Here is a 23331-nt window from a genome sequence, read left to right on the forward strand (position 1 = left end):
TCATTTTAAGATACTAAACTAAATTTATTGTCTTAAATGTTTTTGAATTGAGAACTTCTTTCCTCAAACTTTCATTTTTTTATTTTTTATCTTTGTTGCATTAAAGCTCAGGTTACACGTCGCCCTTAAGAAATGAGATTTGGAGTGGGAGGAGGGCTGTTGCAACCTCACGCGTATTGAGCTAAAGAAAAGAGTAGATATAATAGATGAAAAATAAAATAAAAAAGGTGAGAAAAAACGAGAATTTTGTCAGCTGGTAGCAAAGTATGAAAACGAACACAAGGAAATAATTCGACAAGGACCTCCGCCAAGTAGTCCCCATTGCTAGAAGAAAAACAAAATCTAACCTTTTGAAGTGAACTCTACAAGAAGAGAAAAGACACTGAATCAAAAACCAGCCAGAATAAATGAAAAAAAGTGAAAAACACCTGTAGACATACTCTGTTTGGTTTATTTTAGGGGGAATCAGGCAAACTGTAACTTCTCCAGATCTAGTCTGCTCTTCATAACTTAAAATGTCTACCAGGCCATGTGTTTTTTTTGTTGTTTTTTTTAATCTGAGGGCCTTACCTTGGTTTCACATATCTGCCTGTTTTCTGACACCAAACTCCTCTGGCACAGCAGATGCAGCAAAATTTAGAATTTTTCATATCGAATCGATTCTTTTTCTATATTTAAAAGTGCAAACGGCGAAACTAGAAATATGAAGCAAAGTAAAATAAACGGTCTTTTACTTTCAATGGATGTGTTTTTCAGTGGCTTAGTTGGAATATTACTTGCAACTGTTGAACCGTCATAACACATGAAATTACTGCAAAAATGGGATGAAGTCTGACGAAAAACGTGAAAATGGCCATATTTAGTGAGTTTGCAGTTTTTGGACCTAGAATTATATTACTAGACGCCGTTACTAGACACTTAGTCGACATACACAGTCTAATCGGCCTTGGGAATCAACTTCTATATAAGTGTATGGTTTAGATGATGGATCTAAATAACTTGAAGGGTGTACGAATTGAATTTCTGCATGAATTCCAGCTTATTAACTATATTTACATTGTTAATTCTTGCTGATTGCTCTTTTTGGGGGTTCGACAGTGCTACATATCGTCACTTTTTGAGAATGGTAACACAGATAGTGTGTGATTCCGGTGTCTGAAGGAGATTGTTGATTATTGTTTTTGGAGGTTTTACAGTGTTGAGTTGTCCTTGCACATATTGGTATTGTTTCAGTATAGTACCTCTTCCTATCTATGACGTCATTTTTTTTTTTTTTTTTGCCTGAAGCTTCAGTTATCCTTGTTGATTCTACTTTAAGTTGTTTTACATTGGTTTGATTAATCCTAGCAGATATTAATTGTTTGGAAAGTTGTGCAATCTTGGACGTCATTCTCGTGCTTGGCAACGAGAATATTGGCAACTGTTGGCAACAGTTTTGCTCAATAAAGTCAATTCTTGAAGATTGTCCAAAAATGCAGATTGTGCAATATAATCTATACAAAAAAAACAGTGACTCAATAATTTTCTTTGAATTTTTGAAAATTTGGATGAAATATAATAAATGTTACAAAGAAGAGAAAGCAATGTACAAAAATTATATAGGAAGTTCTCTAACATGATTAGCCTAAGCCTTAACTTTTGATAATTTAGCAAATAATTAAGGATACAGTTGGAAATGGCAGATAATGAAGCACATATGGAAGTTGACGAGGCAGAGGCTGAAGAACATCAAGGAACAGTAGCAAATAAAGAAAAGAAACGATTTAAAGTCAAGAAGTGGAATTCTATTGCATTGTGCGCTTGGGATATTGTTGTTGACAACTACGCTATATGTCGAAACCACATCATGGATCTTTGTATAGAATGCCAGGCTAATCAAGCTTCATCCACTAGTGAAGAATGCACTGTAGCTCGGGGTGTCTTTAATCATGCTTTTCACTTTCATTGTATATCAAGATGGTTGAAAACACGTCAAGTTTGTCTTTTAGATAATCGTGAGTGGGAGTTCCAAAAGTATGGCCACTAAGACGTTAGAAGAAGAATTATGCCTGCTTTTTATTGCGCCGATTCTTTTTTTTTTTTTTTTTATTTTAAGTCTTCTAAAAATAAAATGTATCAAGTATCATAAAAAAAGGCCTTAACTTTTGAAAATGAGAAACTTTAGTTCCGGTGATGAAAAACAAACAAGCCTTGATGCCTCTGTCAGTAATATGAGCATTATTGAAGAAGGCGAAGTAGGTGGTTTAAATGTCAACAAATCATCACTCAGTGATGGGGAAATCGAATCGGCCTGGACAGGATTTCCTAAGTGTCAAGAAGCCTTCATTCCATTTAGCATTATTGACAGTACTGATGTATTTCAGCGGTTCCGTCATTGCGAATCGTCGACATCCGAAGCATCAATTTGGTCTGCCATCTGTGGAGATAACCGGGACGCTAATCCAATCAAATACATAGGAAGAGAGAGGCTATCGTATGACAAATATGCTGGTGAACACTATAAGGAAACTGACGACCTTTTGTAGAAGCCAGAAAGACCAAAAAATACAGTAAACAGAGAGGTAGAGGAAAAAGAATATTTTAACTATTACACTTATGGTCGTGAAGAAAAAGCAAAAAGGCGCAAATGTAATTTGAATATTGGCTTTAGTAGGTCTACACACAATCATGAAAGGCTGTCAAGAATTATTGATAGATTGCGCGAAAAGAAGGTGCGTCGCCTTGGAGGATTTGAAAAATTTGACAATTATTTCTTGTCAAAGAGATAGATACACTAAAGCTGGGCTATCTAACTTTTTTTTTTTTTTTTTTACTTTAAATATGTTTCAAAGTTTTGTCTGAATGCATCACCAAAGGATGAAAGCGTGTCTGGGGGCTTTAAAATACTATTTTCGTAATGAAAAGTCAGTTTCGCAAGCGTTTTTGTGTAATAGTGAGACTACCAGACAACACTTATACTGCTAAAAACGCTGTTTATATCTCTCCTTGGAATTTATACTCGGCCGCTCGATTTTGTTCATCTTTAGGCTGAAAAATATCATCTATTCGATTTCTCGTTCGCCTCTGACGGCAAAATTAACAAAAGGTTTCTTATTTTGCTTAGATGTTATAAAATTATTTACTCACATTTTTGGTTTCCTCATTGTTGTCGGCAGTTGACATTACCTTAATACTGGAAAAATAAAGAAAATTTATACTCGTGCAAAAATATGATTTTCCTTGTTATTCTAGGAGAGAGACAGTAAATGTCCAGGCAAGGGTTTTTGACAATGGAGATTTCAAATACCTTTCTTATTTCAATTAAATATCATTTGAGCGGGTTTAGTTAAGTAATCAAAAATGAATGTTCGGTTGAAATCTGAATGAAAATTTTGAATTTCCTATATTATATTATGCAAAATGTAAAATTCCTCGATGAAGAAATAGTCACTTCTTATAGAGATTCAACTTGTACATCTTCCAGAGGACTACGCACTAATATAGTTTATAATCAAGAATTCAACCAGTAAAGTTGTAAAAAAAAAATATATTCATAAAGCCGCGGAATCAAAACGAGTCTCCCCAGTTAGACTGAGCTTCCATGATGCTACCATAGGTAGCACATTAGCGGTGTTTAAGCAAAGAGCCCTCTTCAACGTGTTAGTCATTTGTTATTGTTTTATTTCCTCTGGCCACTTCGTATGCAAGGGGTGGTCATAGAAAGTTTGGAAGGGGCTCATTTGATTGAAAATTAAAGTTTCTGTGCCCTTTTTAAGAGTCAAAGGTAATTGAACGATAACCAATCCCCCTTCCGTGTCCTTTTTGTAACGTAGTCCCCCTTTACCCCCAAAGACACCTTACCAAAATGTTGATACATTTTTTCACAATGGCCGAAAGGCCCATTAAATATACTGCCGGGAATGACATGACACTCACGGCTCCTAGACCAAGGGGCGTAAGTAAAGCAAATAGCGTAATGTTTAGACGTAATTTTGTAATGGAAAAGGGGAAGGTTTGTTTGACTTTCTCCATCTGACCGTCTTGAAATTTTCAGGGATTGCTGTCTGGGTCGTAAAGATCAAGTATGTTGTTGTTGCATGGGGGTTATGTGGGGAATTTGTATCACTTTTCCAGTTTTATTTTTCAGCTATTGTGGACCTTGCTTTACTTTTAGTTAGATTACAGGGACTATTGCAGCCAAGATTGAAACCTTTTTCTTTTTTTTGCAAGAATTTCCTTTTTGATCTTCATTTCACTTCGGGCACGCTTCAGAATCTAAAAAAAAAACAATTATTATTACTGATCATTTAAGGTTTCATAAATATTAGGTTTGTCTTAAAAGTAAAGTTTATTGCAAAAAGCAAATTTTTGGAATTTGGGAAAAAACTTGAAACCTTTCAAAAGTGGTGGGTGCGAATGAAAAGTGCATAATTGGAATCACCCTGGTCAAAAACCATAGAGGGGTTTTCATGCCATCTGCCTTGAAAACCCCAAAAAATTACATTTTGAAGTTTGTATCATAGATGATTTTTTTTTTTTTTCCAGCACTAGCACGGTACTGGAGCGTCGCAGGGAGCTGTTCAACGCCCCATTTGAAAAATAATGCTTGTATCTACTTACCTTTAGAAATTCATTTTGATAGCGCTAAAGTAAAACCCAATTTTTCACACACAAATTTTTTTTTTTTTTTTTTTTTTTTTTTTTTTTTTTTTTTTGGTATTATATGTAGTGACATCATGTTAAATGTTATCTTAAGTAAGTAAGTGATCGGATTAACGACGCTTCTTGACTACCGTGTCACCCCGTGTAGTGTGTCCCCCGGGGACCGAAGGTCCTCCGTGTCACCCCTGCAGTGTGTTGTTACACAAAAGTTCAATCTCTGGGTCTCTTATTACCAAGCTAAGTGCCAACTAACTGCGCCACTAAGGGACTACTTGACATCTTTACAACGTGATGGCATCATTTTAAATTGTCTATATATTTTGAATGAATTCCGACGAAACTTGGCGTTGTGTCGCAATTTCAATAAAGTAATTTTAATCAAAAGGTTAAAATGTTTAAAAAAAACGTACTTCCAAAGGTAGTGTGACCCGTATTATGAGAAAACAAGGAATTAATACGAAGTGTAAACAACACTCGTTTTAATTATTAATGACGTCATGAAAAGAACGAGCAAATATTTAAAGTCCAGTAAAGAGCAACCCGTGTCTATAGTTACTGAAATTCTGAAAATTCTGGTAATAATATATACATCAATATAATTTACTCTCCTTGATCGGATTAACGACGCTTCTTGACTACCGTGTCACCCCGTGTAGTGTGTCCCCCGGGGACCGAAGGTCCTCCGTGTCACCCCTGCAGTGTGTTGTTACACAAAAGTTCAATCTCTGGGTCCCTTATTAGCAAGCTAAGTGCAAATTAACTGCGCCACTACGGGACTACGTGACATCTTTACAACGTGATGGCATCATTTTAAATTGTCTATATATTTTGAATGAATTCCGACGAAACTTGGCGTTGTGTCGCAATTTCAATAAAGTAATTTTAATCAAAAGGTTAAAATGTTTAAAAAAAACGTACTTCCAAAGGTAGTGTGACCCGTATTATGAGAAAACAAGGAATTAATACGAAGTGTAAACAACACTCGTTTTAATTATTAATGACGTCATGAAAAGAACGAGCAAATATTTAAAGTCCAGTAAAGAGCAACCCGTGTCTATAGTTACTGAAATTCTGAAAATTCTGGTAATAATATATACATCAATATAATTTACTCTCCTTGATCGGATTAACGACGCTTCTTGACTACCGTGTCACCCCGTGTAGTGTGTCCCCCGGGGACCGAAGGTCCTCCGTGTCACCCCTGCAGTGTGTTGTTACACAAAAGTTCAATCTCTGGGTCCCTTATTAGCAAGCTAAGTGCAAATTAACTGCGCCACTACGGGACTACGTGACATCTTTACAACGTGATGGCATCATTTTAAATTGTCTATATATTTTGAATGAATTCCGACGAAACTTGGCGTTGTGTCGCAATTTCAATAAAGTAATTTTAATCAAAAGGTTAAAATGTTTAAAAAAAACGTACTTCCAAAGGTAGTGTGACCCGTATTATGAGAAAACAAGGAATTAATACGAAGTGTAAACAACACTCGTTATAATTATTAATGACGTCATGAAAAGAACGAGCAAATATTTAAAGTCCAGTAAAGAGCAACCCGTGTGTATAGTTACTGAAATTCTGAAAATTCTGGTAATAATATATACATCAGTATAATTTACTCTCCTTGATATATATTAATTTTAAAAAATTTCGGAATAAGAAGTTTTTCAAACAATAGTAAAGAGCTATATTAAACTTAAGATCAGCAGAAAGAAATTTCTATAATAATTCTAACTCAAAATGACCAGAAATTTCTATTAAAGAATAAATGAAACCCAAAACTAACAGAAATTAGATAAACAACCATAGCAAACAAACATACAATTAATATAAATTAACAAATAAATCTTAAGCGAGTACAACTTAAACTGAATATTCAAATCAAGCTTAACACTAACAAAAATCACTACGAACAAGAGTTTGGCAACTGGCCCCTTCATCTACTGTAAAATTCTAAAGCCGACTGCATCATTTGCGTTTTATTGTGTCTTGAACATTCCTTGAAAAGAAATAATACAATTAAATTGAATATTTGGTTTATAATGATATTAATTGCTAAAGTAGTTTAATATTTTAGTTCACTGTAGTTTTATTTTTGTTTTCAATTTTATAAATGCAAAAGAAAATATATGTAGTATAATATGTTTTCAGTGAAGTGCAAATGCCGGGGTAGGCTTTAGCCTTTTACAGTTAGGGAAAGGGCCAGTAGCCAAACTCTTGTTCGTAGTGGTTTTGTTCGTTTTAAACTTGATTTGAATATTCGTTTTAAGATTTATTTGTTCATTTATGTTAGTACCTGGTGTGTGTTTGTTTGCCATGATCGTTTGTTTAATTTCTGTGTGTTTTGGGTTTCATCTATTCTTTAATAGTAATTTCTGGTCATTTTGAGTTTGAATTATTATAGAAGTTTATTTTCTGCTTGTCTTAATTTTAATACGGCTCTTTACTATTCTTTGAAAGACTTATTCTTCAGAAAGTTTTTTTTTAATTAATTTCTGTGTGTTTTTTTATTGCAAAAGTTTCATATTTTTTAACATTCCCCTTTGCAACATCATTTTTTTTTTTTCAACATCGAAGTTTCAAAGTTCAACATCCTCCAAAAAATTTCCTGAAAATCTTCACCAATAGATGTAGTAGCAGTAACAAGCAGTCGAAGTCACAGTTGCAAGTTGTCGCGGCTGGAAGTAGTCACAGTTGCAGTCACAACCGGTCTCATTTGCAGCCGCAATAGTTGCAGTGATAGTAGTGGCCCTGAAGGTTTCAAGTTAATACCCTTATCTGTTCCTAAGATATTGCAGATAGGCCTTTTGGATAACTTGGATACATATAGCTCATTTTGATTTAGCTCAACATACTCCTCAATATTCCCCGGAATTTTGCTTCAATATCCGCAATTCTTTTGATTTAGCTCAACATACCCCTCAACATTTCCTAAGATTTTGCCTCAATACCCTTAATCTCTTTGGACACATCCAGAATCAAACATTCGCCCCTTTCGTATTGATTAATTAAAAAAACTGTTTCCACAAAGTAATTTTTTAAAAAAAAAAGAACTCCATTAAACCAAAAATGAACAAAAATAGAATCAAATAAACTACCATGCATACAACTACCACAAATCAGTATCAATAAATAAATGAAACCCAGAACAAACAGAAATTAAAATAAATTTCTGAGTCAAACTCGAACGAGCAAAAATTAATATGACCAGGGTTATGCTTTCTAAAAGCCAGAATATAATGTGTACTTTACTGAAAAAAATACAAATGAATCTGCAGTGTCAGTTCAATATACATATGCTGATATTTATTCCTTAAAATCTTAATTAGTTTTTGATTTCTTGAAGTTATAAAAGTAAAAACATTTAAAAGAATTTTCGTTTAATCGAAACTCCTCCTAAAAGTTCAACTTAATGCCATTAGTATCGTTATTTACAGTAACCGTAGAAGCAGCATTAAATGAATACACACAGTGTCTTCTGGCCTGCTTAAAATCCACAACCTATGAAGGTATGAAGGTGAAATTTTCAGAAAATATTTCTGTTGTTGGGATGACAACCTGCCATCCGTATGCAGATTGTCAAAAGGGTACATCAGCAATATCTTAGGAACAGTTTCGTGTAAGAAATTAAAACTTACAACGCTTGTTGTGGGGGATGTTGACTAATAAACCAATATATTTGCATCATAATACTTATGCTTCTGCTCCTACAACTACTGCTACTATTACTGCTACTACTACTGCTACTAAAACTAAGACTACTACTATTAACTGTACTCCAACTGCTACTACTAAAACTAATTAGCCTAAGGGTATTAAGGCGAAAATATTTGGCAATATTGTAACTGTATTGAAATAAATCGAAACACACTATGCCCATATAGGTTGTCAAGAGGACGTATCAGCAATGCTTCAGGACCGGTTGATGGTTTTAAACCAAAAATTTCATCGTGTATTGATGGGGAAGTTGAAAAAAAGGTGCTTTTTGCATACTGCTGCTAATGCTACTACTGCTACTACAACTATTGCTACGCATAATTACTGAACCTTTCAACAATGCTGAAAAATTGAAGTCTCAAAAACTTTGTTTGTATATATGATATGGGAAAGGATGGGCGTGTGGGGGGGGGGGGGGGGGTTCTCTCAAATCACTTTGACTCTTAAAAAGGGCACTATAAATTCCAATTTAAAATCAAGTGAGATCCATCTGAATTTAATATGACCAATCATTCCATAAAAACTTTATATTCCCCTAGGGTATAACTTAAAGCCCTTGCCCCAGGGCTCTGGGGGGTTGTGCCAACCCTGGAAGCATTTTGTAAGTTCTTTGGACTATTTTAAAAAAAATTGACATCGCAAAATTTCAATCGAATATATTTGGTGAAAAGAGGGGTACTTCGGTGGGAGGGTGCTACTTGACCTATATCACTATTGACTCGTAAAAGGGAACTATAACTTCTAATTCCAACCAAATGAGGCACCTCTAAAGTTTATACAACCATCCCTTCCATAAGAACCTTAAATGCCCCAGGGGCATAACTTACAACCCTCACCCTCAGGATCTGGTGGTTTGTATCAACTTCAAAATCCTTGTTATATGATATTTGGACTATTTAGAATAAAATGACTGTCTCAAAATATCCATTGGATGCATCTCAGGAAAACACGACGTGTTTGTGTGTGTGCGGGGGGGGGGGGTAGTTGTGTTCCGATCACTTTGACTCTTGAAAAGGGCACTAGAACTTGTGATTACCAATCCAATGAGTCCGCTCCAAAGCATATACGACCACCCTTTTTATAAGAACCTTATATTCCCCAATGGCATAACTTACAGTCCTTTCCCTGAGAGCTGTAGGGGGGGGGGGGTTGTCTTCCTCACAGACATAATTTCCGAAGCCTTCAACTACGATGAATAAAATTGTTATCTTCAAATTTTGTTGGAGGTTTTAAGGCAAATGCTTAACCTGGAGGGGGGGGGGGCTGTTTGCTCTCAAATCACTTTCATTCTTAAAAAATGGACTATAACTTGCAATTTCAAGTCAAATAGGCCCCATGTGATGTTTATACGACCGTCCATTCAATAAAACCTTATATGCCCTCATAAAATAACTTACAACCGTATTCCCAGGGCGCTGGAGGGGAGGGGGCTGTGTCATCCCTAGAGACATTATTATATGCTCTTTGGACTATTTTGAAAAGAAATCGCTATCTCATAATTTCAATCAGATGCGTTTGATGAAAGGAGGGATTATAGAAGAGGGGGTGGCTAAAAGCCGTCCATCACTTTTGACGCTTAAAAAGGAACTAGAACTTTCAAGTTTCACCCAAATGAGCCTCTTCTAAAGTTAAACAACCGCTCCTTCCATAAAAACCTTAAAGACCCCCTGGGCATAACTTACAACGCTTGCCCCTAATCTCTGGGGTTTGTTTAAGCCCCAAAAGCCTTGCTGTATGATAGACTATTTTGAATTGAATGGCTATCTCAAAATTTCTGTTAGATGCTGTTCGGGACAATACGACGTGTGTGTGGGTAGGGAGGAGAGTAGCTTCCCTTCGATCAGTTTGACTCTTAAAATGAGTACTAGAACGTCTGATCACCAATCCAATGAGCCCGCTCCAAAGCTTATATGAACACGCTTTCTATAAAAACCTTATATGCCCCCAAGGCATAATTTACAACCCTTGCACTGAAGACTGGGGGATTTGTTATCCTCAAAGACATAATTTCCACACCTTTCAAATACGTTGAGCAAAATGGATATCTCAAAATTTTGATTGGAAGTGTTTGGGGAAATGGTGGGCGTGAGAGGGAGATTAGTTGCCGTCCAATCACTTTTGACTATTAAAAAGGGCAACAGCCTTTTCAATTTCCAATTGAATGAGCCCTTTTTGAAGTTTCTACGACAATACTTTCTATAAAAACCTCATATGCCCCTAGGGTATAACGTAATACTCGTTCCCTGAGGGCTGTGGGGGGATTTTCATCCTCAAAGACATAATTTCCGGACCTTTCAACTACGTTGAACAAAATGCCTATCTCAAAATTTTGATTGGATGTGTTTGGGGAAATGGTGGGCGTGAGAGAGGAGTTAGTTTCCCTTTGATAGCTTTTTACTATTAAAAAGGGCATTAGCCCTTTCATTTGCCAATCGAATGAGCCTTTTTGAAGTCTCTACAACGACGCTTTCTGTAAACACTTTATATGCCCCCAGGGTATAACTTACAACCCTTGCCCACCTTCCAATTCCACCTTCCTACCTTCCAATTCCTACCAATTTCCACCTTCAGTCATAGATGTTTAAATTCTTTGCAATAATATAGTTCTAGCGAGGTGTGATCAGCCTGAATACATACCAGATTCTATGTCCAAAGTATTACAATATCAAGCAGCTAAACAGCCACCAGACATCTAACAAGAGTAGTTGCAGTTAGTGGTGGTAATAGCTAGGCAGACATCCATAGCCGGTTTTGACTACTCCAAACACCTCAGGTTAACTTTACTGGTGGCATGGAAGATAAAGCGCAATGAGATTGCCAAAAAACACTGCTGTGAGGGGAGCTGCGAGAGCTGTGAGGGGATTGTCATCCTCAAAGACCTAATTTCCAGAACTTTCAACTAGGTTGAACAAAATGGCCATCTCTAAATTTTGATTGAATGTGTTTGGGGAAATGGTGGACGTATGAGGGGCGCTAGTTGCCCTGAAATCGCTTTCAACTATTAAAAAGGACACTAGCCCTTTCAATACTCAATCGAATGGGCCCTTTTTGAAGTTTATATGACAACGCTTTCTATAAAAAACCTCATATGCCCCCAGGGCATAAAATGGGCAAAAGCCCGTTCAATTTCCAATTTAATGAGCCCTTTTGAATTTTCTATGACAACGCTTTCTATAAATAACTTTATATGCCCCAAGGGCATAACTTATAACCCTTGCCCCGAGGGCCGTGGGGGGAGTGTCCTCTTTAAAGACATAATTTCCGTACCTTTCAACTACGTTGAACCAAATGGCTATCTCAAAATTTTGATTGGATGCGTTTGGGGAAAGGATGAGCGTGAGAGGGGCGTTAGTTACCGTCCAATCCCTTTCAACTATTGAAATGGGCACTAGCCCTTTCAATTTCCAGTTTTATGAGCCCTTTTTGAAGTTTCTACGAAATCTCCTGCGATACGATTTGCCCTGGCCTAAAAAAATAATAATAATAAAATAAAAAATACATTGTGCCAACGTGGTTCTTTACTTAGTAGACGTTTTGACTATTTCGAATAAAATAGCTTTTTAATATCTCTATCAGTGTTAGGAAGATAATCTAAAAGGGCAAGAGGGAAGAGGGTAGGTGTCCTTCTTTCCTTTTCAATATGCCTCCCAACATGCCTCTAAAGTTTCAACTTGACACCCTTAGCCGTTCCTTAGATATTGCTGTTGTGTCCTTTCTAAAACCCTCCTGCATATAGTGTGCTTTGATTTGGTTTAACATCCTCCTTATCGTTTTCTTAAAGTTTTACCCTTAATACTCTTAGCCATTTTGGAGTCTCAGGATCAAACATGCCACCTTCCATCAGTAACCAACTTTGAATATAAACAATGGGCAACTTCAATAATTACAACACTTGCCTCAGGGGCTGTGGGGGTTAAGTCATTCCCAGAGGCATAGTTATTTGACTTATTCGACCATTTTGAACAAGATGGATATTCCTAAATTTCGATCAGATATCTTTGGAGGAAGAGCAGCTAAAAAGGGAATGGGAATGGGACTGGTTGCCCTTTTACCACTTTTTAACATCTTCCTCAACATACTCTGAAGGTTTAAACATAATACCCTCAGCTGTTCTTGTGATACTGCAGATACACTTTTTTGATAAACAGGACCCACGTAGTATCCTTAGGTTTAGTTTAACATCCCCCTCATAATTCTCCGAAGTTTTACCCATAATACTCTTAGGCTTTTCGAACACACCTAGAATAAAACCCTCAGTTGTTTCTTAGATATTAATGATACGTCCTTCTGACAAAAAGCACGCACACTGTTTGTTTTATAGTGTTCAGTGTCCCTTTTCCAAGCTGTGGGGATTGTGTCACCTCCATAGGCATAGTTTGACTGTTCTGAATAAGAAGTCTATTTGCAAATTTTGATAAAATACTTTTGGATGGATTGCAACTTAAAAGGCAATGGAGGGGCTGGTGGCCCTCCAACCCCTTTCCAATATCCCCTATCAACATGTCCTTAAAGTTTTAGCTTAATACCCTTAGCTGTTCTTAAAATATTGCCGATCCTCCTTTTTGATGAAATGGATGCACATATTGCCTTTTGATTTAGTATAACATATCCCTGGAGATTCTCCAAGTTTTCACTATAGTGACATTAGCCTTTTCCGATATAGCCAGAATCAAAATAGTTCCCCTTTTCCTAATGATAAGCCCTATGTGTAAACAATTGGTAAATTGTATAATTTACAATCCTTGCTCCGAGGCTACTTCCCTGTCTTCCTTACTTTACTTACTTACTGGGGCATGGCATTCCTTGAAGTATATCTATGAGACCTTTTAACTAGTTTGAACAAAATGACAATTCTAAAATATCATCAGTGTTGAGCACAGCGGGCACCTAAAAAGAGTAAGGGTGGTCTGGTCACCCTAAAAGATCTCTTCAACACCTCTACGTACCTTGAAATTTGTAACTTAGTACCCTCGGTCATTCTTTAAATATTGCTGATATTCCCTTCTCGCAACCAGCAAGCACATAAAGTGTTTTGATTATGTTCGACATTCCTTTCAATATTTCCTTAAAGATTCATCTTAATACCCTAAGCCTTTTTGGAAACCCAAGATGAAACATGCCCTCTTTTCCATTAAAAGTCTTTATATGTTAACAATAGGCAAAATACTAAACTTATGGCCCTTGCGGGGGAGGTTTATCAACCCTGGAGGAACAGTTATTTAACCTTCGAACAATTTTGGACAAAATGGCTATCTCAAAATCCTCATCTAATGCATTTGGGGGAAAAAGGGCATGAACGGTGGTGCTTGCCCTGTGATCACTTTTGACCCTTAACAAGGGCAATAAATCTTTCGATTTCTAATCAAAGTTTATGTGACCACCCCGTCCATAAAAACCTTATACGTTAACTTTAAGCAGCTTTCAAAACTTAAGCCCTTGCCCCCCGGGGGGGGGCTAGGGGGATCAACCGGGGAAGAACAGTTATTTGGCCTTTGGACTATTTGGAGCAAAATGGCTACCTCAAAATTTTGGATGCATTTGACTGGAGGCATTTGGGGAAAAGGGGCGTGCGAGGGGGGGGGGCTTGTTTCCTTTGATCGCTTTCGACTCTTAAAAAAAGAACTAGAGCTTTCGATTTCCAATTGAATGAACCCCTTCCAAAGTTTATACGACCACCCCTTACACTTAAACCTTATGTGTTAACAATGGGCAACTTGCATAAGCTACAGCCCTTGCCCCGAGGGCAGTGGGGATTTTTGAACCCCTGAGTTTATAGTTATTTGAATTTTGGACTATATTGAATAAAATGGCTATATCGAAATTTTGGTTTGATGCGTTTGGAAGAAAGGGCGTGAGAGGGGGGCTCACTTTCGACTTTTAAAAAGGGCACTACAACTTTCTATTTCCAATCGAATGAGCCCCTTCCAATGCTTATACGACCATCCCTTCCACAAAAACCTTTTATGTTAACAATGGGCGACTAGCAAACCTTATAGCCTTTTCCCTGAGGGATGTGGGGTTATCAAACTCAGAACCATATTTATTTGACCGTCGGACTCTTTTGAATTAAAATGGCTATCTCAAAAAGTTTGATCGGAAGTATTTGGAGAAAAAAAAGCGTGGGAGTGTGTTGCCCTCCGGTCACTTTTGAATCCTAAAGAAGGAACTAGCGCTTTCGATTTCAAATCGAATAAGTCATCCAAAGTTTATACGACCGCTCCTTCTATTATAACCGTGTATGTTAACAATGGGCCGCTTACATAGCTTACAAACCTTGGCCTGGGGGCTGTGGGAGGTTTTGTAAACCCTTGAGGCATAGGTATTTAACCTTTTAACTATTTTGAGCAAAATAGCTATCTCAAAATTTGGATAGGCTGCAGTTTGGGAAAACAGGGCGTGGGGGGGGGGGGCAAAATTGACCTCCGATCACTTTTGACTTTTAAAAAGAACACTAGAACTTCCAATTTCCAATGGAATAAGCCCTCACCCTCTCGAAATTGATACGACCACCCCTTCCATATTAAGTAGGCCTACTTCTGGGGGGAAAAACATTGAAGCATTATGGCCTTTAATTAGCGTTGCCTCTCATATATGTAAAATGTTTAGGTTTAAAGATATCTATTAAAATTTATCCACGCAGTTAATTTTTTTAATGTCATAAAACCTCTTCGTATTAATTAAATGAGGAAATTAGATTAAGTATCTTGGATAAATATTAGCATTACATTAAAAGCAAACCGAAAATAAAGTTGGTGAAAACATTCGTTTCCTACATTTAAGTTCACGTCAGGCCTACAAATAGAAGACTACGGGTAATTTTCCCCTCTGACAGTAAATTTTAATCTAATAGAGTTGCCGTCTTGTCCCTTAGTTGATTCTTTTTTCAGCTCCACAGATCCAACGACGGAAGAGGAAACTCTAGCTGAAGCTTTAGGGAACTTCAGTCAAAATGGTCTTATGATGAAACGTGAAGCGTCAAAAACCTTGACAATTAATTCATTTCATCCTGTCAAGTGTGGTGAATGTGGTACCGAAGTGGCAGTTTATGATCAGGATGAGATTTATCACTTTTTTAATGTGATATCTAGCTATTAATTTTGTATGTCTTTTTTATACTAGTTTTAATGTTAAAGATTGCCTTTAAAATGCTGATAATTTTAGTAGCAGAAAAAAGGCAGATTTTTTTCAAATCAGAAATCTCTCTTTCCCTCTCTCTCTCTTTCTTTCACTTTTTCCTTTTCTCTTTCTCTGTCTTTCACCAGGGGCATTATAGTGAAACATTGGAGAATCTCTAGGGATATTATATACTAAATCAAAAGGTACTATGTGCGTCCACTTTATCAAAAAGGAGGATTAGCAATATTTTCAGAACAGCTGACGGTATTTAGCTAAGACTTTCAGGACATGTTGATAGGGGATATTGAAAAGGGGCTGGAGGGCTATTAGCCCCCTCCTATGCCTTTTTAGTTCGAATCCCTCCAAAAATATTTTATCAAAATTTTGAAATAGACATCTTGTTCAAAATAGTCAAAAGCTCAAATAACTATGCCTATGGAGGTGACATAATCCACCACAGCTTTTGAGAGGGACGCTGAACACACAGATACACTGTTTTGATAATCCCGTACCATATAGTCTCTTAATTTATCTCTAATTCTCATAGGGGTTTATAGTGCAAAAATATTTCTTTTGATCGGAGACATTACGTTTTTAGCCCCTCCCCCCAGCATAAAATTTGAAGTCCCCTGGCAGGGGCGGCCTGAAGGACCAAGGCCAGCAGGGTGAAATACTATCATTTAAAGTACTCCTAGATCGCATTATACGACTCGTGAAAATTTATTATAGTTAATTTTTTACCATTTATACTTATCTACAGAGACAAACAAGAAGCTAAAACGTAATACATCGTGCGTAACTAAGGGCAGCCATGTTTGTATTCGCCTGCTCTTCAAGGTGGACCACAGCTGGACAATCTTGTTTAAGTCAATGGCATCAGTAAGGTCTTTCTCATTCACCAACGACATGAGGGAATCTAGTCAACAATCAACCATGGCAGTTCTCGTACTTAGCAAATTGGGCTTGATAAATGTTCTTTCGGCCGCAGCAACTGCAGCAGGTGCTGTCGCAGCCAATTTGTAAAGGCGATTAGCTTGCTTAAGCTGGTGTTGCCGGCAATATCCTTCGCCTAGGACTTCTCTGAAGCAAGTAGTGCCGAGGCAGAACTGAAACAGAACTTCAAGCTATACTTGAAAAGCTGTAGAATTTGGAGATCTTCTTTGGAGATCTTCCTTTTTTTTAAGGAGTCTGAAGTTAGTATCAAAATTACTGGAAATTGACAAGGCCAGCTCTGAGATTATCTCCCATCATAAAAGTCAACCATTCAAGCAGGATTCTAAAACGTTGTCTATATCACTGATACATAGAGATCTCGGCTTGACTCTGTGCTCGGGTTTCAAAATGAGATGGTCCAAGTCGCCGACGATCTCTCACTCCGGCAAACCCTTTTGCACTGTCTATGAAATTGTTCATTTTATCCTTCGATATTCTTTCTAAAAGTTTCTTCATAGCTGCAAGTATCTCCATTGCGTCAATGATGTTAATCTCCTCTTATTCATGTTTTTTTTTATACTATCATGATCTTGTACATGATTTTTTTTTTCATAAAGATGAGGTAAGCGATAATTTCGAAGTTTAGAATCCTTTTCACAAGGCCGCTATCTTGTGCTCTCGTTTTTTTCGTAATTGGCTCAAGCTATTGCTTCAAACTAAGTAACTATTGCTTGTATGGTTTCAGCCCTTGCAGTTCATCGGGTCCGTGATAAGTTTTAGAGATTAAGGCTGTTTTCAATCTAAGAGAGTTTTTCTTTAAAGGTGGCAAAATGATTTGTAGATGAAGAGAAGAATACGCATATTTCGTCAAGGATATTCAAAAGCTCGACAATCTAAAGAGATGAATTGCCACTGCGTTCTATAACAATGTTTAGTCTGTGGGCCAGTCAGGGAATACAAGGCACACGGCGATCAATAAGTTCAGATATTTCCTGCTGGGCTCCATGAAATTCGCCAGACATCGCATTTGCATAGTCATAGGACTGGAAAGCTAGTTTATCTAGAGGAATTTCTCTCCTTGATAATGTTCCTATTATTCTTTCTGTCATATTCTGCCCGATTTCGTCATTAGCCTCACTAACATCTAATGGTCTCTTTCTAGGTGTTCCTTCCAAGCTGGTATTTCGGATTACGCCCTCAAGTTTATCAGAATGTGAAACATTGGGTATCGTATCACAGAATAAAATTCTGAATCCAAAACTTCGTAAAGGATTTTCTTCCTCACTTCCGCTGAAAGAAAGTCAATGAACTCGTTCTGAAAAATTGTGGGTAAATAGTTAAATTTGTATGGTCTATATTGGGTATCAAGAGCTGCCACATATCTTGCTAGAAGTTGAAAAATTTGAACAAAGTTGCTGTTTTATTCTTCAGTTATCCCAAAGTCAATGACCTGTCTTGCTATGGTCCCTGTAACGTAGAAACTTTTTTTTTACAACTTTTCTGTTTGTCTCTTCACCTTTTGCTTACTGCAAAACTGTTGTCAGAAAGAGTCAAACAGTTCTGGGAAGTTTCAACTTCATTGCTCTAGCCATTCCTGGGATATCGCAGATATGCAATTCTATGACCAGGATGCATATAATGTCTTTACATTGAGCTCTGTCTATATCTACCTCAAAATGTGAGATCCACGGGTCACCCTCCCCCTCCGAAACTCCCTGGAAATTTCAACTCGATCTCCAAACCGTTGCCGAGATATTACAGATAATTTGAAAACCCATCTTCACTAAGCAGCTTTTTATTTACTCTTTATTACTACTTACCTGCAGCAGGACCAGACCTTTTCGCCTCACCTGGCATCTAAACAGAGCTTCTGAATGATGGTCTCCCATGATGAGCAGTCTTGTGCCAGTTCTTCAGCAAACCTCAGCCAGCATTTGTCCCATCTATGGCCAAATTTGCAAAAACCTTCAGCTGGTTCCAGGTCTTGTTTAACTAGCGTCCACCAATTTTTAAACTGTCCTCCTTGTAGAGATGGAGATATTTATTTCGAGAAATTACTATCACAAGCCCTGAAGGGCCGAATTCGAATTTCAAAGTCCATAAAAAAACAAACAAGCAGGAAAATCATAACAAAAGCACAACAACTAAAAAATTGGCAACCAATGAAAAAAAAATAAAAATAAATAAATAAATATCGGAATGCTATATCATTCCTTTGTCACTTATATTAAAAATTGCAAAATGGCAACTAGTTAAAAAGATAAAAACTGATAAAACTGAAAAAATAAATAATATACATATTAAAAAATGTTTAAAAACGACATAAAAAGGGGTTAGGGAACAAAAAAAAGAGTAAAAAGAAAAACGAGCTGTTTCTTTTTTATCATGCAAGAGATAAGATAAAATTTATGTACAAATTACCATTTATTTATTATATCAGTAAAAAAAGGGATAAAAATTTCTTATGCCGCGAGGTAGTACAGAGAATGGGAGATAAGGTGGGAATAGGCTGTGACACTGTTCGAGGAGGACGATTTGTATCAGGGAAAGGTTTTCAGGGAAAAAGGTTCGCAGTACGGGGGTTCAAAAGTGCCAACTTACCAAAACGGAGGCACAAATTATTTCTTCGTCTCTCAAGGGTCTCTAGTTTTGAAATATTTAAAAAATACAAATATGGTATCTTGCCCTCTTTAAAAATAATTCTTCGAGCTCTCTTTTGGACATTTTCAATTTTTTTGTGTTGCGTCATTTGAGAGGCCAAGATGCCACACAGCACAAGCATACTCTAATATGGGGCGCACAAAAGAAATGTGTGCTTGTAGTAAATATGATTGAGGACAACTAAATTTATTTAAAATTTTAAGGAGGGAAAGCGAGGAATTTGCTTGTTGTAGGATTCTGGTCAATACTTTGGTTAGGAGAATGATAAAAGACTTCGGTTACAATTAAATTGAAAGGGCGGGGAAGTACTTTCGGTCTAAGGCTCAGCCATAGAATTTCATCATAATCTGATAAATTGGGGGGTGAGGATGAGTTTAGGCTGGAGGTTATCTCGGACAAAAAATAATATACCACCCCCTTTTTTCCCGAGAGGGTGATCGGGAGGTCGAAGCTATATAAACTGAGCATAATTGCTGATTTTTAGGAAATCTGGGTTCTGGGACTGAACCGCTGTCACAACACTAATATTAATTTTATCAATTTCAGTCAATACACTCGAGTTCGGTGATTGTGTCAAAATTTAGGCTCTCAGCATTGGTAAGTAGGAAAATTGTAAATTTAAACCGATTTCGGTATTGGGATTTTTTTTTCAATTCGGGATGGAGTTATTTGGGGTTGAAGTTTATGAGAAGGATGCTGTGGGTCAGGGGGTGGTTTTGAGGCATTATTGGAAGGCGGGACTGGACCGGGTTTGAGAGAAAAGGAGGACAGCGGACAAATTATGGGGATATTATTAAGTTGGGATGGAACTACGGTGGAATTCGTCTCACTATTTGAAATTTTAGAAACTCTGCATGGAGGTGTTACCTGTGGATTGTTCTGCTTGCTTACTCTTAAACCAGAGTCATACTGGTAGGGTAGCCAGGGGGGATAAAGAGCAATGGAAGGGAGAAAGGTTTCCTGGTGATCTGGGAATAAGTCAAATTGGGAGTGTTCTTTATATGGCGGGGTGGGAGGGGCAAGATGATGCTGAGGGAGGGAAGTACGGTGGTGGGTGTCTGAGAGGGGAGGGGGCGGGTTTGTTTCGGCAAATAACGGGTGGAGTCCAGAACCGGTCGGTAACTTTTTGGACGCACGGAGAAGAACGGGGTCGAAAGGAAGTGGATTTTCGGGAGGAATATGAGTGAGGGGGGGGGGGGGGTCCGAATTGAATAAAGTGATTGTGGGGTTGGACTGACTGGGCACGCGTAAGTACAGGGGGCGGAGGATTGTTTCGAGGGATGGATTCCTGAGGTATACTGCTCTGTATCGGGTATACAGGGGGATAAGACTGAAAGTTGAATGGAAAACGAACTAGGGGAGGGGGGTCGTGAATACTTTCGGCGTCGCCAAAAAAAATGTGGGGTTTTAAATCTACGCTCCAACCCTGAAGATGCATGAGCAAAAGTACACGACATCAATACAAGATAAAACAGAACACAGATCAACTTGGTCAAAATAACACTTATCAGACACACAGACTCCCGAAATAAAATGACGACAAATATGTAGAAACTTGCATTGTTTGCGAAACTTGCAGAGATCACTATCAAAATGCTTGCAGATCATATTTTCCTTTCTGTTTATTTTTACATTTATGCCCCTTTTATCCATCACTTTCGTAATTTTCCCGAAATAAAATGACGACAAATATGTAGAAACTTGCATTTTTTGCGAAACTTGCAGAAACCACTATCAAAATGCTTGCAGATCACATTTTCCTTTCTGTTTATTTTTACATTTATGCCCCTTTTATCCATCACTTTCGTAATTTTTTCAAAAATAATAACAATGTCATCGTCTGGTAATGACTTCTCCATAACCTTGTTAATCCTTTCGTTTTGTTCATTATCACCTGATAATTTATGCAAAAAACCGGAAGTCACTGGACTATTGACGAACTCAATGGCATCATCAGTGGTCATACTACACGTAGGTATTTGTATGCTCTCATGGGATACTTTGAAATTAATGCTGGATTTTCTGAACTCTGATAATTGATCCCCTAGTGTATTAATAATTTCTTCGTTGTTTTTTAAGTCCTCTTGTAATTTGGTGATTTTCGATTTAAAGGTCACTTGATTGTTTCTAGGTTGTAGAGGTCATCGTCCATAAGAAGGCGGTGGGAATTATGGGAGTTGATATTTTCACTTAATTTTTTAATTTCCAGATCGCGTTCATGGAGTATATCGTTACCGATTTTTTGGTCATTGAGAAAAATGTCAACTTGTTTTTTGAAATCTTCTATGGCTACTTCATGGTCTGAATTCTTCTCTAACTGGGAATTGTATTTAGCTCGGAAATCAGCCAGCTGTTTGATATGTTTAACACAGTCAACACAAGGGGGAACTTGGGAAGCTTGATTTTTTTAACTGATTTTGGGGTTGTAGGTTTTGTGGCAGACTTGGGTGTAGAGCGTGGTTTAGAGCCAGGGGGTAGAGAAAGTGGTGTTAAAGGTGGTTCAGGGTCATCATTCAAAGAATGGGTGGTGGACCGGCTGTTTAAACATAACCACTCACCACATTGTTTTCTCTCCTCAATAGAAATGCCTGCACACTTTAGATGAAACCACTGTTGACACCGACGGCACTGCACTGTTCCACTAGCCGCACGAAGTCTTGTGTTCTACGCCATGTTGGTAGCGGTTCGGCGAGCAGTTGTGTTTAATAAGGCGATTGTTAGAGTAACGTAATGTGTGTCCAATCCTGCGGAACTGGCGGAGCTTGATTATGCCTAAGATTCTATCGATGTTGTAACAATGTCAGTGGATTTGTCATTAGAGATGAGGTCTGAAAACCGGGTGTGCAAGAATGAACGCTAGCAAGAGTGGTTAAAGACTTCTAGGGCGTGCCCTTGAAGTGCTTTGATTGGCCAGGATTCTACACCATAGAGAAGAACTGATCTCACTGTTGACTTATAAATCCTTATCTTTGTTCTTAAGCTAATCTTTTGACGAGTCCAAAGATGCCTACTGAGTTGAGCAAAGACTTCTTCAGCGCCAGATATTCTTTTGTTGACATCTTGATTGTATCCTCTTCTCGAATCATTTTCAGGTCCCAGATAAATGAAGCCGTGAACTTTTTTCAAGTGGGAGGCTATAAAGGATGAGTTGATAATCTCTTGTGACGTTCAGGTCAAGAACTTTCGTTTTCTTTGAGTTAATCCAAAGGCCAAGGTAGACTGAGAAATATTCCACTTCGTCAAGCATTTGCAGGGCTGATTCTGGGTTCACATAAGTATAATATGCAATACAAATCTGTAAAGTGCAATAGAAACCCGCAGTAGTTTCTTGAATGCAAAATTTTATATACAAAAATGCAAATATTATTTTTACCCCTCAGGTTATTTTTTTAATTCTACATTCAAAATTCATCAACGAAGAAGCAATGCTTCTAATTATTAAATGACTCTCTTAACTTTTAGTACCAATTTTCAATTAGCTTTTGGAAACACGATAACTAGCAAAATAGTTATTGACACTTTTTTTAAGGAAGGTGGAAACAGGCCTTTATTTCACAAAGTTGATACGCAATAGATATAACTCTCTGACTGGAAAATCTGAATATGTCAATGCTACTATTTGCAGACGACATTATATTACTGGCAAAGACAAAGAATGATTTACAGACTCTCTTGAATATCCTTGAAAAATATTTGAAAGAGAAGAAACTAGAGGTGAATGTCAGGAAATCTCAAATCATGATTTGTAGCAAAAAAGCCTTGGAAAAAGTACCACGATTTTTATTGAATAGAAAAATGCTGGAAGTCGTGGAAAAAGCCAAATACTTAGGTTTCATCCTTTGCCAAAATGGAAAATGGACGAGTCATATGACAACAATGGTAGAGAAAGGAAGAAATGTATTTTTTGGAATATGCAGAAGCCCACTAACATCAGAAATAAGTGAATTCGGATTTTCTTGAGGTTTTCGTGGAATACCCCAAGGTACCAAAACGGGACCTGTTTTATTTTTAATACCGTGTAACAAAATTGCGACTTGGCATGAAAACAGAGCGAAGTTTGCAGATGATTTATCATTGGTGATACTTCATAAGCTAGGATCCATGATTAGTAAGGATAGCATAATTCGCCGTTTGGAGGCTGACTGTGAAGAAAAACGGCTTTCAATTAATAGGAAAAAGTCAGCACTTGTGAGAGTCTCGTTTTTAAAAAAAAAAAAAAAGTTCCTAGTCAAAGTGATATAAATGGGCCAACTGTAAATAAT

General features: G+C 37.4%; 1 protein-coding gene and 1 pseudogene across 2 annotated transcripts in view; both read left to right on the forward strand.

The window, feature by feature from the left end:
• The window catches only part of LOC148949824 (E2F-associated phosphoprotein-like), a 93716-nt gene extending 78217 nt beyond the window's left edge, over positions 1 to 15499 (forward strand). For both annotated transcript variants that reach the window (XM_089093115.1, XM_089093114.1), the window contains exon 8: positions 15247 to 15499. In XM_089093115.1, coding sequence (XP_088949241.1) covers positions 15247 to 15454 — 208 coding nt within the window. In that variant the 3' untranslated portion in view covers positions 15455 to 15499. The remainder of the gene's footprint in view (positions 1 to 15246) is intronic.
• LOC148949825 (E3 ubiquitin-protein ligase RBX1 pseudogene) lies at positions 1676 to 2060 on the forward strand (annotated as a pseudogene).
• Positions 15500 to 23331: the final 7832 nt, after the last annotated feature.

The sequence above is a fragment of the Artemia sp. Qi Xiang Cuo genome, chromosome 8 (assembly GCF_049724085.1).
Source record: "Artemia sp. Qi Xiang Cuo chromosome 8, ASM4972408v1, whole genome shotgun sequence".
Taxonomy (NCBI): Eukaryota; Metazoa; Arthropoda; class Branchiopoda; order Anostraca; family Artemiidae; genus Artemia; species Artemia sp. Qi Xiang Cuo.